Source organism: Erpetoichthys calabaricus, chromosome 12, assembly GCF_900747795.2.
Source record: "Erpetoichthys calabaricus chromosome 12, fErpCal1.3, whole genome shotgun sequence".
In the NCBI taxonomy this organism is placed as follows: Eukaryota; Metazoa; Chordata; class Cladistia; order Polypteriformes; family Polypteridae; genus Erpetoichthys; species Erpetoichthys calabaricus.
This window is the reverse complement of record NC_041405.2, coordinates 15598451-15614831: the sequence shown is the minus strand read 5'-3', so window position 1 is coordinate 15614831 and position 16381 is coordinate 15598451. Positions and strand designations below refer to the sequence as shown.

The following is a 16381-nucleotide window of genomic DNA, read 5'->3' as shown; positions in this document are numbered from 1 at the left end:
TGTTCTGTGATTAAGATTTTACACAGAAGTTCTTCCCACCACTTTACAGGTTCGCAAAATATAAATACATAAACAAAATCAGGATTAAATGTTAAATGGAAATTACACAACCCCATTCCTGTTGATTAAGTTTGCAGCTATATGTCTAAAACGGCCGGTAATGATTAGTCAAACAGTATTTGCCACATCAAAATAGCATGATACCCATCCATCCATCCATTTTCCAACCCGCTGAATCCAAACACAGGGTCACGGGGGTATGCTGGAGCCAATCCCAGCCAACACAGGGCACAAGGCAGGAACCAATCCTGGGCAGGGTGCCAACCCACCGCAGAATAGCATGATACTCGCTGTGAAAATGCTACAAGATTTTGGATAATCTTGGCTCACACACACTTTATTTAGAACCTTTAATTGTGGCCCTGTTTTAGAAGACGTGTGCGCATAGTCACATTCTTGTTCAGCGAGATTTAGAAAAAGGTGAGGACTGCCTCCGAAACTCTATGAGCTTTAAAGAAAGACCAAAGCAGTAGATTCCCACGCACCTCGAAACATCTCGCGTACGTGACTGCGTGTGTTTAGGACATGTGGTTTACCCAAAGAAGCCGAGACACGCTGCAAGTGAACGCGTTTGTGGTGAATTTGCAAAAAAAAAAAAACTCATTTGTGACTTAAAGATGACACCACTTTACCAACTTTGGAAATTCAAGACAAAAACTAAAAGATTTATTGCATTCAATCACTAAGTTTAAAAGCCTGTTACACTAAATATCAATACAAGTTCGCTTCCCGAGTCCTCCCTGCATGGAGTTTGCATGTTCTCCCCGTGTCTGCGTGAGTTTCCTCCTGGTGCTCCAGTTTCCTCCCACAGTCCAAAGACATGCAGGTTAGGTGGATTGGCGATTCTAAATTGGCTCTAGTGTGTGCTTGGTGTGTGGGTGTGTTTGTGTGTGTCCTGTGGTGAGCTGGCACCCTGCCCGGGATTGTTTCCTGCCTTGTGCCCTGTGTTGGCTGGGATTGGCTCCAGCAGACCCCCGTGACCCTGTGTTCAGATTCAGTGGGTTGGAAAATGGATGGATGGATCCAAAAAAAAGTCATTCTGGAATGGCCTTCGAATAGTTCTATGTATATTTCACATGAGTGATACTGCAGGAAATTACTCAATGAAAGCTTTTACAATACAACAATATGAACTGTACAATAATATACAATCAAGTACATTAAATCCTCACAGGTGGCGCAGTGGTAGTGCTGCTGCTTTGCAGTAAGGAGACTGTGGAAGATTGTGGGTTCGCTTCCCGGTTCCTCCCTGTGTGGATAGCGCTTTGAGTACTGAGAAAAGCGCTATATAAATGTAATGAATTATTATTATTAAATCAAATAAAATTATTTTTTTATTTGTCACATATAAATTCACTCTTAAAAATAAAGGTGCCAGAGTGGCTCTTTAAAGTAATGCCATAGGGAAAACATTTTTGGTTCCCAAAAGATCCATCACATGAAGATTCCAGAAAGAATCTTCATTATGTAGATCTGTAACATGCTTCATACATTAATAACTATCAACAAATGGTAACAGATTTTGTGAAATAAAATGGGCCATGATTTTAAAAGGTCTAGTAACACAGCAGGCTGAGGCCATGTTTTCTTAATCTGTAGCTTGCCATACATTAAAGATTTTGTATTGTTATTATTTTTTTCTACATATTAGGAAGTTTTTTTAAGCACAAAGAATCCGTCCCGGAATGAAATGGCTCCATGAAGAACCACACAACCCAGTGAAGAACATTATAATGCTATTAAAGAACAAATATTTTAAAGAGCGCATTGTCAGTACAATGCTACAGTGTGAAGTGAAATGGTTAGTTGCTCAGCTCCAATGACTTTACCTTGAGAGGAAGCCATCCATCCATCCATTATCTAACCCGCTATATCCTAACTACGGGGTCACAAGGGTCTGCTGGAGCCAATCCCAGCCAACACAGGGTGCAAGGCAGGAAACAAACCCTGGGCAGGGCGCCAGCCCACCGCAGGGCACACACACACACACCAAGCACACACTAAGGACAATTTAGGATCACCAATGCACCTAACCTGCACGTCTTTGGACTGTGGGAGGAAACCCACGCAGACACGGGGAGAACATGCTAACTCCTAACTGCGAGGCAGCAGCGCTACCCACTGCGCCACTGTGCCGCCCCCTTGAGAGGAATATAAAGGATTAATAACAATACACAACTTTATAAATTAAAAAATCATTAACAGAATTATAAATGTATAATAATAATAATAATAATAATAATAATAATAACTAAATAGATGACTTAATGTGAGACAGTTAACAATAGGCCATCTTGTATTTCAGACACTTTCCTTATTTATTATGCATCTGGACTGGGGACAGAAGCTCCTCCTCAGTCTCCCTGGAGTGTTTACCTGACCACAGCACAGAAAAGTAATGGGGTGGCTGGTGTCACTCATAGTTTTCTTTACCCTTGTTTGACATCTCTGGGTGGTGATGTCCTGGAGGTTATTAAGTGTACACCCAATGATGCATTCATCTGACAGTACTACTCTCTTTAGAGCCTTGTGGTCCTGCTGTGGGTGATGTTTCCCACAGAATACTTTAGATGGTGGATTTATAGAAGTTCTTTAGTATCTGGATGGGGAGCCTGAAATCCCTGTGGTGTCCAAGATGGTACAAACGTTGCAATGTCTTCTTCACCAAAGTGTCGATGTGCTTGGACCAGGGCAGGTCCACCGTAATGTTTATACTGAAGTACCTGAAACTGTCCACCCTCTCTACCCAAGTGCTGTTAATATTGATGGGGTGGAAGTGCCTCTGCTATTCCTTCTGAAACAGCACAATCAGCTCCTTGTAATTCCTAATGAACACCTGTGGAAAGAGCTGAATGTCACAGTTGAGAGAAGACACCCATCAAACCTTAGAGGACTGAGGAAGAGTGGGCCAAACGACCAGTCGAGAAGTGTAGAAATCTCAGTGATGACAGCTACAGAAAGAACCGGATAAGCAATGGCGGTTAATGTCTTCAATGGCTCTGCCACAAAATGCTAGATTAAGGGTATCAATATTTTTGCCAATACCATTTTTAATTAATCAAAGCCAGTTTGTTTTCTTTTAAATGTCACTCAGTCATTTTCTAACCCGCTTCAGGTTCACAGGGGGTGCTGGAGCCTATCCCAGCTGGCATATGCAACAAGACAGTGTATGAACCAAACGCTGTACAGGGTGCCAATTCATCGCAGGGCAAACACACACTCAAAACAATTTAACATCACCTGTTCACCTAACCTTCATGTCTTTGTACTGTGAGAGGAAACTGGAGCCCTCAGAGGTTACCTCCACACAGACACGGGGATAACATGCAGTCTCCACACCCAGACCCCAGTCTCCTTACCACGAAGAAGATGTGCTACCACTGTGCCATCTCTAGTAACTGTGATATAAAGAATTGTCAGTCAGTCATCGTCCAACCCACTATATCCTAACACAGGGTTATGGGGGTCTGCTGGAGCCAATCCCTATAAAGAATTGTGGATATCAAATACTTTTGTCATTTTCAGGTTAGTTCAGGGGAAACCGTGAGGTTTTCTTTTTTTAAGTCAGAGTGTACCAATATTTTCAGCCACTTCTGCATCAGCCTGTGAACCTGTTAACTTTCCAGCCTGTTAGTCCAATATAGTTTATTATTTCATTCTGAAGGGGAAACACGTCCATTACAGAAGTTGCTCATACACACGTTTTTTGCCCTTTATATGCCCCTCTTGGACTAGTTACTCAGTGTCAAAACATTGCATTTCACTGCTACGTGGATAACACTCAGCCGCAACTTCCTCTGAGGCCAAATAATAAAAGCTCAGCAACTAAATTGCTTGATTTCCTCAATGCTATTAAAAGCTGAATGGCAAATCATTTTCTGCAGCTAAATAAACATAAGATGGAAGTGCTTCTTTTTGGTTCTTCAGCTTCCATAAGTGGTCTTGCTAATACCATTGGTTCTCTCTACCCATACGCTAAAGCACATGCTAATAATCTGGGGGCGAATTTTGCCTCTGTTTTGACACAGCAGTAAACATAGTGGTCAAGGGTAGTTTCTTCTATCTTAGAAACATAGCTTAATCCTTTTGTATTAGATAATAAACAGAAAACAGTTATCCATACATTAATATTTAACCAGCTCAAGTATACTGCAACTCTCTGAACTCTGGTGTCAGTCAGACATCTTTAGCTTGGCCTGCGTCTGGTCCATAATGCAGGGTTCAGGTTATTGACAGACAGCAGAAAGAGGGAACATATCACTCCTGTCTCAGCCTCTCTACATTGGCTGCCTGTTACGTATAGGATCGAGTTTAAGGTGCTCCTTTCTCTATCTCAGATCGTCTTTTCAAGTATTCCACCTCCATGGTGCTCAGATCTTCTCCCCAAATCTCCTTTGCTTATGCCACGTGGTGATTGAACTTTGGCAGAGGCTGCAACCAAACTTTGAAGTGAACTTCCTCTAGATGTCAGAATTTCTTCCACTGTTCTGATATTTAAATCCCACCTAAAGTCCAACCTTCTTAGTTTGGCTTTTGGGAGTGTAGTATAATACATTTGCTTGTGATGTTTGTCATGGGGATGGGAATTAGTCCAACCCGCAATAGCCTAACACAGGGTCATGGGGTGTCTGCTGGAACCAATCCCAGCCAGCATAGGGCCTGAATAAACCTCGGGCAGTGCACCAGCCCACCGCAGGGTACACACACACAGACCAAGCACACACTAGGGACAATTTAGCATTGCCAATACACCTAACCTACATGTCTTTGGACTGTGGGAGGAAACCAGCAGACACAGGAAGCGAACCTGGGAAGCGAACTCAGGTCTCTTTACTGCAAGACAGCAGCACTACCACTGCACCACCGTGCCACCCTAGTCTTAGGTATTGTGGTTTACTGTTTAAATTAATTCTTTAACCGTGTGTGTACGCCATACAGCACTTTACTCAGCCTTTGACTGTTTTAAAAGTAAATATATTTAATAAATACAATTGGAATTTGCCTTAATTAAAGCTTTTGTATAGCCTGTTTTATAAAATGGCCAATCAGCCATCTGGACATTCTGTCTTTAAGTCAAGACTTACTGTATACAAGCAGAAAATGGCAAAAGATGGCAATTCTGCAAGGTGTAAGGATGGACATCGTCAATAAGGGAGAGCAGAGGAGGAGAATAATTGAGCAAAGACTAACTACACCAGATGCCTGTAAGGATGTGGCAGTGTCTAAGTGTTGTCACAGTGTTTTTTTTTTTTTTTTCGGATAAATGTTCTTAAATAAATATGGTTCATATACAGCAGGGTTGTCCAACTTTGGTCCTGCTGGGCCGAAGTGGCTGCAGGTTTTCATTCTAACCCTTTTCCTATTCAGCGAGCAGTTTTCACTGCTAATTAACTCCTTTTCCCTTCCCTGTTTGTAAGGATTCAGTCCTCTGAATTGATTTGTTTCTTCATTAAATGGCAGCCAAACAGAAATAAGTTTAGAAATAAGCCAACAGACGACCAGCTAAACTGGAACATCAAACTCCAGCCAACTCTAACCAGTTTCTTAATGAGAAGCCAATTCTTGCTGTTAATTGAAGCCATTGTTGAATATCAGGACCTGTTTCTGCTCTCATTCTGTCATAGCTGACTGTTGATTTTCTGTTTTTTCTAAGACCACCGTCAAGATGTTTTGATGACCTTAGCAGACCAAAATGACTGAGACCTTCACCTTTCTTTATTTTCAGGTGAGATGCTCATATGGCAGCTTGTTTTGTTTCTCATTATTGTTTGGCAGCTCATTAAGGAAAAAGAAACAACTATGGGGTCTGAGTCATGTCAATTTAAACGAAGGCAAAACAAGTTAATCAGCAGCAAAAACGGCTCACTAATTAAGAAGATGGTTAGAATGAAAACTTATACCTACTGCGGCCAGAGTTCCACACCCATGATAGAGCAACCTGAACATTTCTATTTGGGATACACCTTCTCTTGTTTTCAATATGAAAAACACAGCCCCACAGTGAGCACCTCATCAATGTAACTTTCATAAATATTGTTCTTCAACCAGACATTGATGTGAGGATGTCAAAGAAATGTGTACCTATGGGCAGAAGTTGTGAGTATTTCAGAATCTCTTCATTTGTCTGCATTCATTTCTCTGTCAATCTCGTTCCTGCATTTTGTATTGTGGAGTATGTCTGGTATGTCAATGAACCATAGTGTTAGCAAGCTGCTCAATTCCACTACAGTCAGGCTTACCTGTTGTTGTTCTTCATTACTAAAGTTCTTCCTGTGTTTGGCTTGATGCTCAGGAGATGTTGCTCCATCACAGTATGTAGCACTGTATGTTGCAATCATAATGATCATTGTGCTGTGAGGACAGGGGCACAGGTCAGTTTGTATAAGCACTTGTCTGTCTTTGTCACATGTACATTACGTTTCTTATAGCTGCTACTCGGGAGATGGTGTGGCTGTTCTTCATCTTCCTATGAGTGGCCTGAGCCATGTGCTTAACACTCAGCAGATGTTATTGCTGTTCTTTTCCATCCTGCCTTATCACCATCTTGATCAGTTTTTCCATAAGAAACGCATCAACCCTGAGATCTTTACAGAGGTTGCTGCTAACCATGTGCTTTGATTCACCAGCACATGACACGATATAAGCTTTTGATTAGGGTTCTAGCCTTCATTGTTCTGTGAGTAATCATGTGACAGACAAACACAATCCTTGATCCTTGCTTAATTAAGTAAAGATGCCTGATGATAAGTGGCTGAAGCAACAAGCGAATCTGACATCAACCGTGTGCCAGGGTTTAGCTGTAAAGAATGGATTTCCATTTTATATTATTTGTACCTTAAGAAAAATACACTCTTATGGAAGTGATGGATTGATGGAAATGAGCTGTAGGAAACATAATATGACTGGGAAACAGATGCTTTGAAAGCCTTCCTAAAAAACTCCCAATGAAACACACATACAGTACATGGCATACAACCCCAGCACCAAAGAACAAGGTAATTCACAGCCATGAAGATTGGCAGAGCACATACTCACACATAAAGCCTGACTCTTAAGCAGGCTGTTTTCATAAGCCATGCATTTGCACATCCGTCTACTTTTATCGGTTTTAAGTCCATGGGTAGCCACAGTCCAACTTTGCAACATTTGGAGCAATGCAGGAACAAATCCTGGACAGAATGCCACTCCATAGCAAGGCACAATAAACGACATACATCGAAGGTTAATTTAGAGTCATCAATTTATATAACCTACGCGAGTTTGTGAAATGTGAGATCACTGAGCAAAATAAACAATGACTACCAGATAAACTGCAAACTAAACTCAGTTACTAGGCTGGTTTTTAAGCCCAAATTTCAAAATAATTAAGAATATGGTACCTATGGACTCAGTAAGAATATTTAGAGTACAATTATATGGCTACCTGAGCTTCCACTGACAAGATAGATAGATAGATAGATAGATAGATAGATAGATAGATAGATAGATAGATAGATAGATAGATAGATAGATAGATAGATAGATAGATAGATAGATAGATAGATAGATAGATAGATAGATAGACTTGAATTTTAGTATAGTAGGCAGGATAACTGAGATAGATAGATAGATAGATAGATAGATAGATAGATAGATAGATAGATAGATAGATAGATAGATAGATAGATAGATAGATAGATAGATAGATAGATAGATAGATAGATAGATAGATAGATAGATAGATAGATAGATAGATAGATAGATAGATAGATAGATAGATAGATTCCCCTTTATTAGCGTGTTATGTATTGAGTGTTAATTTCTGTCTGTGGACTGCAAAATTTTCTTCAATGAACTTTATTATAATGTAAGAAAGACAACATTCTGTGAATACACTGCAAATATTCTGTAGAAAATAAAACAAAAATAGGTTCTTTAAGCATATTTTTGACATTTAATGCACGTTCTCCATTTGTTTTTGAATATTTTATTAAGGATACTCTTAAAAACATACACACACAATAATATACAACATTACTGTGCATATGGCAGAAAGGCGCACGTTCAGAAGGCTGAGGGTGAAATGAAACAAAGAGACTAAGAAGAAGATGTAAGAATGGCCAGAAAAAGTGGCAATATTTCAAAATACAGAAAAACACTTTCAGATATTAAAACAATTAAGTTTTTTGCTTTTCTTTCTCATTTTGTATTTCTATTTTTTATTTTTGTTTGTGTGTTCTGTATTGATTTTGATAGAACTGGTTGTTTCTGCTATGTTATTACTATTTGTTTGAGTAGTATGCCAATGCAATGCTCCATTTTTTTTAAATAAGGTAAACTTAAAAAATATATAGATAAAATAAAGTAACTAGTTTTCAAATGAGTGGCAATTCATGGTCAAAAATACAAAACTTTATTCAGAAAACTAACTTTAAAAAGTCAAAATAAATGCAAGTAAATCTTTTACAGAGCTCAAAAACCTGGACACGGAGTCTCCTGTGCCCCAATCTTCTTCATGATGGCAGTGCTGATGTCACGTATTGCTGGAATACTGATCATGTGACCCAGCAGCCAGCATTATTCCTGTCAAGAAAATGACATCATCTACACAAAGTGCTTAAAATAAAATGGTACTAAAGTGAAATCAAATCATATTGTTATTTTTAATTAACACTGAATATTTAAAATGAATTATTTAATAAGTGATGTGAATGTTATCTAAAAGGTCACAAACCAATTATCACATGATCACTGAACATCTCCTGAAGTCATCTAAATAAAAAAAAGAAAAGAAAGAATCTCCTCGGTTATCGATTACAGAGTTAATATCACAGACTGTTTCCCCCTGGGGATTAATGAAGTATATCAAATCACATAAAAAAATCTAAATTATTGAGGGTCTGGTTCACATATGGAATTAAAGGTTTAAAACATCTAAATTCTTAAAATGAAACTATCATCAAGCCTCGAAGGCCTTTATAATCACCCTCACTGCTGATTGTTCAAATTTATCAAGTGAATTTCTCAGGATGCCGTAGGTAGTTAGAAAAGACACAGGCGCCCCAACAACCGATCCAACAATTGGGATCAAGTGAGCTGCTTCTTCAGCAGCCATAACAGCAACAGCAGCAGTTGAACCAGCAATGACTCTTATGACAGAAGTCTCAGTGATATCGGAGATAAAAGGATTCTTGACTTCTGCTTTGAGAACTTCTACAGGTTTCCCAACTTTCAATGCAAGGCTTCCAAGGGAGTCATCATCCAGGCCAAAGCTCTTCCGTATTTCCAGAAACGTTTTTACTAAAATGGCGATATCACAAGCTATGGACACTCCAGGAATAGGAGATGCACCTGCTACAAACGAGGCCGCAGCAGCTGCCAGAATTTTTCGGTGTAGGATGGCCTTTTTTTTCCTAACCACATCTGCACTGAAATTTGGAAGGGATAGCTGAAATATGTACCTCTTGTTCTCGCTAAGCTGAGATTCTAAAATATCACAGAATCTGGGAAAATCAAAATCTTTTATAAAGCGACTGGACACCAGGAAGACCTCTTGTGAAGAGAAACCACTCTTATTCAGGTTTCTGATGCAGTCATCTCTGATTTTGTCAAACTCTTTCTGCCAGTCATTTTCCCGGTTCTGGTGTTTTAGATTATTGAATTCAAAGTCAATTTTGCTGCGCACAAAGTAGAACTGCTTCTTCATTTTCTGTATTTCTCTTATTAGTAATGCATCATGCTCCAAGAACCTGTTACCTATTACAATTATGAAAAGGTCATATGTGTTGAGATTGACCATCTTTGCATAATCCCTGGCTGGAAAATTGAGTGTACCAATGCCTGGGAGGTCATAAAAACAAACAGTTTCAAGTTTGGGGTGTTTATAACGTGTTACCTTCATGGTTTGCTCCGTAGTACCCTCTTCAGCAGCTCCTGGTTCACCCGGATTGAGACCCCTCATGGCATTGACTAAGGCAGATTTGCCGGTACCAGACTCTCCAGTCACTGCAATACTCAGGGTTTCTTTTTCCAGAGCTTCATTCTTTTCTTTAATCTTGGAAACAACTGCTTCAAACCCCATTTCACTGTAAAGTGAACCAAGTTCTTCTGCTTCATTTTCTTTAAAAAAACCATAGTAGGTGGATTTGGTGTTGCCCATTATGTTTCTGTTTGGGAAAAAAAAGGTTTTCTTAAAGTAAGTAGAGAGTTAAGTATTAGACGTTCATCCATACTAGCTTTGTCTTTTACAAATGTGAGATATTGTTATTTCAAAACTTTTGTTGGCTTCTGAATGAAAAGTTAAGATGGACATGCTGGTCGTCACCAGGAGAACAGCAGACCTGCTTTTCCACATCCACATTTTTCTTAATTCCATAGTCTTTCGTTTCTCTCTTTCTTTTAGGTACGTTCACGTATAATGTGATAAGCACCTACTGTGGTTGTCTGTTTGTCTGTGTGCCTGCATTAAACAATCCCCACCTCAGTGGACCAATTTGTCTGAAATTTGCCACACATATAACTCATGGAAATTTGCCAGAAAAGTTCCATTTTCTTTGAGATATCTCAATTATTGCACGCTGCACAAAGTTTTGAAATTTCAGAAAGTTTCCTTTTGGAAAACACTGGTGAATTTTCAAACACATCTAGTTTAAAACCAGACAAAGATTCTTTCAACTGCAATAATACTGGTTAGTTTACTCTTTCAAACTTACCTTGAGAAAAGTTAGTTTAGCTGGTATTGTTTATAGTTTATTTTCCTCTTGTACTTATTCAACAACCACTGCCGAGTTCCCAGTACAAGTTGGTGAAACACCAGAGACGCGTGTGTGAACCTCTGCTACACCGGCTCACCTTTTCTTCTGCATGAGACAAGTTATCTATAACAAATCCAAAAAAAAGTCATTTATTTAGGAATGGACATAAGGGAAATGTAATAAGCTTGGCTCCGTAAGCATAGAGTGAACAAGTAAGTCCTCAATATTAAGATTACACTAAACACAACTCCACGGCTGCATTATCTGAATGTCATTAGGATTCAGGATTTCTCTGACAATATCAGTTATCTCCAAAGATCCAGACCCAAACTCTTAATCCTGATTCAAATTAGCCTGCAATCTTACCTTGAGACATTATCAAACACTTGAACTCTCCTTTCCAAAATCGAAGTACAGTTTGGCAGAAACCCCTTCCAAACCAGCAACTAACAACAGAACATCAATCAATGCAATGTCGACATCTCTTGAGTTGGACTCTTTGTCAGCCAGCACAAGCCTATTTGGGCTTCTTTTTACTTTCTCGCATACAAAGTATACAGAAAGTATAGTAATCATGAAAAAAATCGTGTGATGTTTTTGACCTCCCTGAGTCTGAAAAATACAATTTTTTGGAATTGTGTCTGTGTGCATGTGTGTGTGTGTGTGTAAACATCCATCCATCCATCCATTTTCCAACCTGTCTGAATCTGAACACAGGGTCACGGGGGTCTGCTGGAGCCAATGCCAGCCAGCACAGGGTGCAAGGCAGGAACCAATCCCGGGCAGGGTGCCAACCCACCGCAGGTGTGTAAACATGATAACTCAAAAACTCAATGAGATAGATGGATGCAATTTGGCATGTGGCTGTTACACCAAAATTGTACATCTGTATTAACTTTTGAGCCAAAGCCAACAACCGGAAGTGCTACTTTACCTGAACACATACTCGATTTTTTTTTTATTCATGCAGCTGCAGAGACCGATTTATTCATCTTTACTTTTATAATAATTGTTCAATATATTATTAATTTTGTTTCATTAATTGTTGATGTTTCTTTAATGTACATAATATAAAAATACAATCTAATATAATTTACTCCTCAGATATCCATCCTCTGCGGTGGGTTGGCACCCTGCCCGGGATTGGTTCCTGCCTTGTGCCCTGTGTTAGCTGGGATTGGCTCCAGCAGACCCCCGTGACCCTGTATTTGGATTCAGCGGGTTGGATAATGGATGGATGGATGGAATATCCATCCTTATATCTGAGTATACAAGAAGGTCTAGGGGAGACCATTCTCGATTTATTTTGGGTGTGTGACATTTTAAAGTACTGTTAAAACGTACTTTTTTAATGTACCACACTTAGCAATATGATTGCAATCTATTATTGCTGTCATTTTTGAATATTGCACACTGTTACAAAAATATTTAATACGCAAAGTTGTGATCGTTTTTTTTTTATTTTTAAGATCAACCTTTATTATTTTTAAATAAATACATTACAGAAGAAGTGAAATACTGTGGCATTCAAATATTTTCGTTAGAAATGGTGAAGGCGCGTGGGAGGAGTAGTAATTGGGCATTAGAAAGTTGGTACGACGCTGAGAAAATTGCATGGCAAATGAAGGTGACTTTATATGTAGAAAAGTGATGTCATTTGTTTTTGAAATTCTTAAGAAATAGAGTTTAAAAAGTGCGGAAACTTTTTGAACATCCCTCGTATTTTAAAACACTTAATTCAAGAATAAGTATACTACAATTTCTTGCAGTATACAAATATATATTATGAAATATTTAAATTAGCAGCATTTTTGTATAATGAAATATAATTTCCATCATCTAAAATATATTTCTTAATATTTTTGAAATTAGTGGCAAAATATACTGTAATCATTTTTTATCACAAACAACTTCTAAATGTACTGTGAATTATATTTATTCATTACAGTTATTGTCCCATATATAAATCTTACTATGCTTTTTTGTATATTTACTTTCCTCTAATAGAAAATCTACTTAGGAACAGATGTTCAAATGTTATACATGTAGTTATAATAATAATAATAATAATAATAATAATCTGCGGTGGGCTGGCGCCCTGCCCTGTGTTGGCTGGGATTGGCTCCAGCAGACCCCCGTGACCCTGTAGTTAGGATATATCGGGTTAGATAATGGATGGATGGATAATAATAATAATAATAATAATAATAATAATAATAATCCCCTCCTTTAACCGTCACCTTATCGTGGTGGAGGGGTTTGCGTGTCCCAATGATCCTAGGAGCTCTGTTGTCCGGGGCTTTATGCCCCTGGTAGGGCCACCCAAGGCAAACTGGTCCTAGGTGAGGGATGAGACAAAGAGCGGTTAAACAAACCTCCTATGAAGAAAAACAATTTTGGACGGCGTTTTCCCTTGCCCGGACGCGGGTCACCGGGGCCCCACTCTGGAGCCAGGCCTGGAGGTGGGGCTCGATGGCGAGCGCCTGGTGGCCGGGCCTGCACCTATGGGGCTCAGCCGGGCACAGCCCGAAGAGGCAACGTGGGTCCCCCTTCCCATGGGCTCACCACCTATGGGAGGGGCCAAGGAGGTCGGGTGCAGTGTGAGTTGGGTGGTGGCCGAAGGCGGGGACTTTGGCGGTCCAATCCTCGGCTACAGAAGCTGGCTCTTGGGACGTGGAATGTCACCTCTCTGAAGGGGAAGGAGCCTGAGCTAGTGCGCGAAGTTGAGAGGTTCCAGCTAGATATAGTCGGGCTCACCTCGACGCACAGCTTGGACTCTGGAACCAATCTCCTTGAGAGGGGCTGGACTCTCTACCACTCTGGAGTTGCCCCCGGTGAGAGGCGCCGAGCAGGTGTGGGTATACTTATTGCCCCCCAACTTGGAGCCTGTACATTGGGGTTTACCCCGGTGGACGAGAGGGTAGCCTCCCTTCGCCTTCGGGTGGGGGGACGGGTCCTAACTGTTGTTTGTGCGTATGCACCGAACAGCAGTTCGGAGTACCCACCCTTTTTGGAGTCCCTGGAGGGGGTGCTAGAGGGCATACCTTCTGGGGACTCCCTCGTTCTGCTGGGAGACTTCAATGCTCACGTGGGCAATGACAGTGAGACCTGGAAGGGCGTGATTGGGAGGAATGGCCCCCCTGATCTGAACCCGAGCGGTGTTTTGTTATTGGACTTCTGTGCTCGTCACGGATTGTCCATAACGAACACCATGTTCAAGCATAGGGGTGTTCATATGTGCACTTGGCACCAGGACACCCTAGGCCTCAGTTCGATGATCGACTTTGTGGTCGTGTCGTCGGACTTGCGGCCACATGTCTTGGACACTCGGGTGAAGAGAGGGGCGGAGCTGTCAACTGATCACCACCTGGTGGTGAGTTGGCTTCGATGGTGGGGGAGGATGCCGGTCAGGCGTGGTAGGCCCAAACGTGTTGTGAGGGTCTGCTGGGAACGTCTGGCAGAGCCCCCTGTCAGAAGTAGCTTCAACTCCCACCTCCGGCAGAACTTCGACCACATCCCGAGGGAGGTGGGGGACATTGAGTCCGAATGGGCCATGTTCCGTGCCTCTATTGTTGAGGCAGCTGACCGGAGCTGTGGCCGTAAGGTGGTCGGTGCCTGTCGTGGCGGCAATCCCCGAACCCGCTGTTGTACCGGCAGGCCAAGCGGAATGCGGCTTCGATGGTTGCTGAGGCAAAAACTCGGGCGTGGGAGGAGTTTGGGGGAGGCCATGGAGAATGACTTTCGGACGGCTTCGAGGAGATTCTGGTCCACCATCCGGCGTCTCAGGAAGGGGAAGCAGTGCAGTGTCAACACTGTATATGGTGGGGATGGTGCGCTGCTGACCTCGACTCGGGACGTTGTGGGTCGGTGGGGGGAATACTTCGAAGACCTCCTCAATCCCATTAACATGCCTTCCAATGAGGAAGCAGAGCCTGGGGACTCAGAGGTGGGCTCCCCCATCTCTGGGACTGAGGTCACCGAGGTGGTCAAAAAACTCCTTGGTGGCAGGGCCCCGGGGGTGGATGAGATACGCCCGGAGTTCCTCAAGGCTCTGGATGTTGTAGGACTGTCTTGGTTGACACGCCTCTGCAACATCGCATGGGTATCAGGGACAGTGCCTCTGGATTGGCAGACCGGGGTGGTGGTCCCCCTCTTTAAGAAGGGGGATCGGAGGGTGTGTTCCAACTACAGAGGGATCACACTCCTCAGCCTCCCTGGAAAAGTCTATTCAGGGGTCCTGGAGAGGAGGGTCCGTCGGATAGTCGAGCCTCGGATTCAGGAGGAACAGTGTGGTTTTCATCCTGGTCGTGGAACAGTGGACCAGCTCTATACCCTTAGCAGGGTCCTGGAGGGTGCATGGGAGTTTGCCCAACCAGTCTACATGTGTTTTGTGGACTTAGAAAAGGCATTCGACCGTGTCCCTCGGGGAATCCTGTGGGGGGTACTCCGAGAGTATGGGGTACCGGCCCCCCTGATAAGGGCTGTTCAGTCCCTGTACGATCAGTGCCAGAGCTTGGTCCGCATTGCCGGCAGTAAGTCGAACCCGTTTCCAGTGAGAGTTGGACTCCGCCAGGGCTGCCCTTTGTCACCGATTCTGTTCATAACTTTTATGGACAGAATTTCTAGGCGCAGCCAGGGTGTTGAGGGGGTCCGGTTTGGTGGGCTCAGGATTGGGTCACTGCTTTTTGCAGATGATGTTGTCCTGTTTGCTTCATCAGGCCGTGATCTTCAGCTCTCTCTGGATCGGTTCGCAGCCGAGTGTGAAGCGGCTGGGATGAGAATCAGCACCTCCAAATCCGAGACCATGGTCCTCAACCGGAAAAGGGTGGAGTGCCCTCTCAGGGTTGGTAGCGAGATCCTGCCCCAAGTGGAGGAGTTCAAGTATCTCGGGGTCTTGTTCACGAGTGAGGGAAGAATGGAGCGTGAGATCGACAGGTGGATCGGTGCGGCATCCGCAGTAATGCGGGCGTTGCATCGGTCTGTCGTGGTGAAAAAGGAGCTGAGCCGCAAGGCGAAGCTCTCAATTTACCAGTCGATCTATGTTCCTACCCTCACCTATGGTCATGAGCTATGGGTAGTGACCGAAAGAACGAGATCGCGAATACAAGCGGCTGAAATGAGTTTCCTCCGCAGGGTGTCTGGGCTTTCCCTTAAAGATAGGGTGAGAAGCTCAGTCATCCGGGAGGGGCTCAGAGTAGAGCCGCTGCTCCTCCGCATCGAGAGGAGTCAGATGAGGTGGCTCGGGCATCTGATCAGGATGCCTCCTGGACGCCTCCCTGGTGAGGTGTTCCGGGCACGTCCAACCGGGAGGAGGCCCCGGGGAAGACCCAGGACACGCTGGAGGGACTATGTCTCTCGACTGGCCTGGGAACGCCTTGGGATTCTCCCGGAAGAGCTAGAAGAAGTGGCCGGGGAGAGGGAAGTCTGGGCATCTCTGCTCAAGCTGCTGCCCCCGCGACCCGACCTCGGATAAGCGGGAGACAATGGATGGATGGATGGATGGATGGATAATAATAATAATAATAATAATAATAATAATAATAATAATAATAATAATAATAATAATAATGAAAAGAGACAATTGCTTT

The 16381-nt window shown here is 42.5% G+C and overlaps 1 protein-coding gene across 1 annotated transcript; it reads right to left on the bottom strand.

Moving 5' to 3' along the window:
* Positions 1–8868: 8868 nt before the first annotated feature.
* Positions 8869–10898, bottom strand: LOC114662297 (interferon-inducible GTPase 5-like). Its single transcript, XM_051934459.1, has 2 exons — positions 10752–10898; positions 8869–10205 (listed from the first exon to the last, which is right to left on the bottom strand). The coding sequence occupies exon 2, from the start codon at positions 10196–10198 to the stop codon at positions 8999–9001; it is 1200 nt and encodes a 399-aa protein (XP_051790419.1). The 5' UTR covers positions 10199–10205; positions 10752–10898; the 3' UTR covers positions 8869–8998.
* Positions 10899–16381: the final 5483 nt, after the last annotated feature.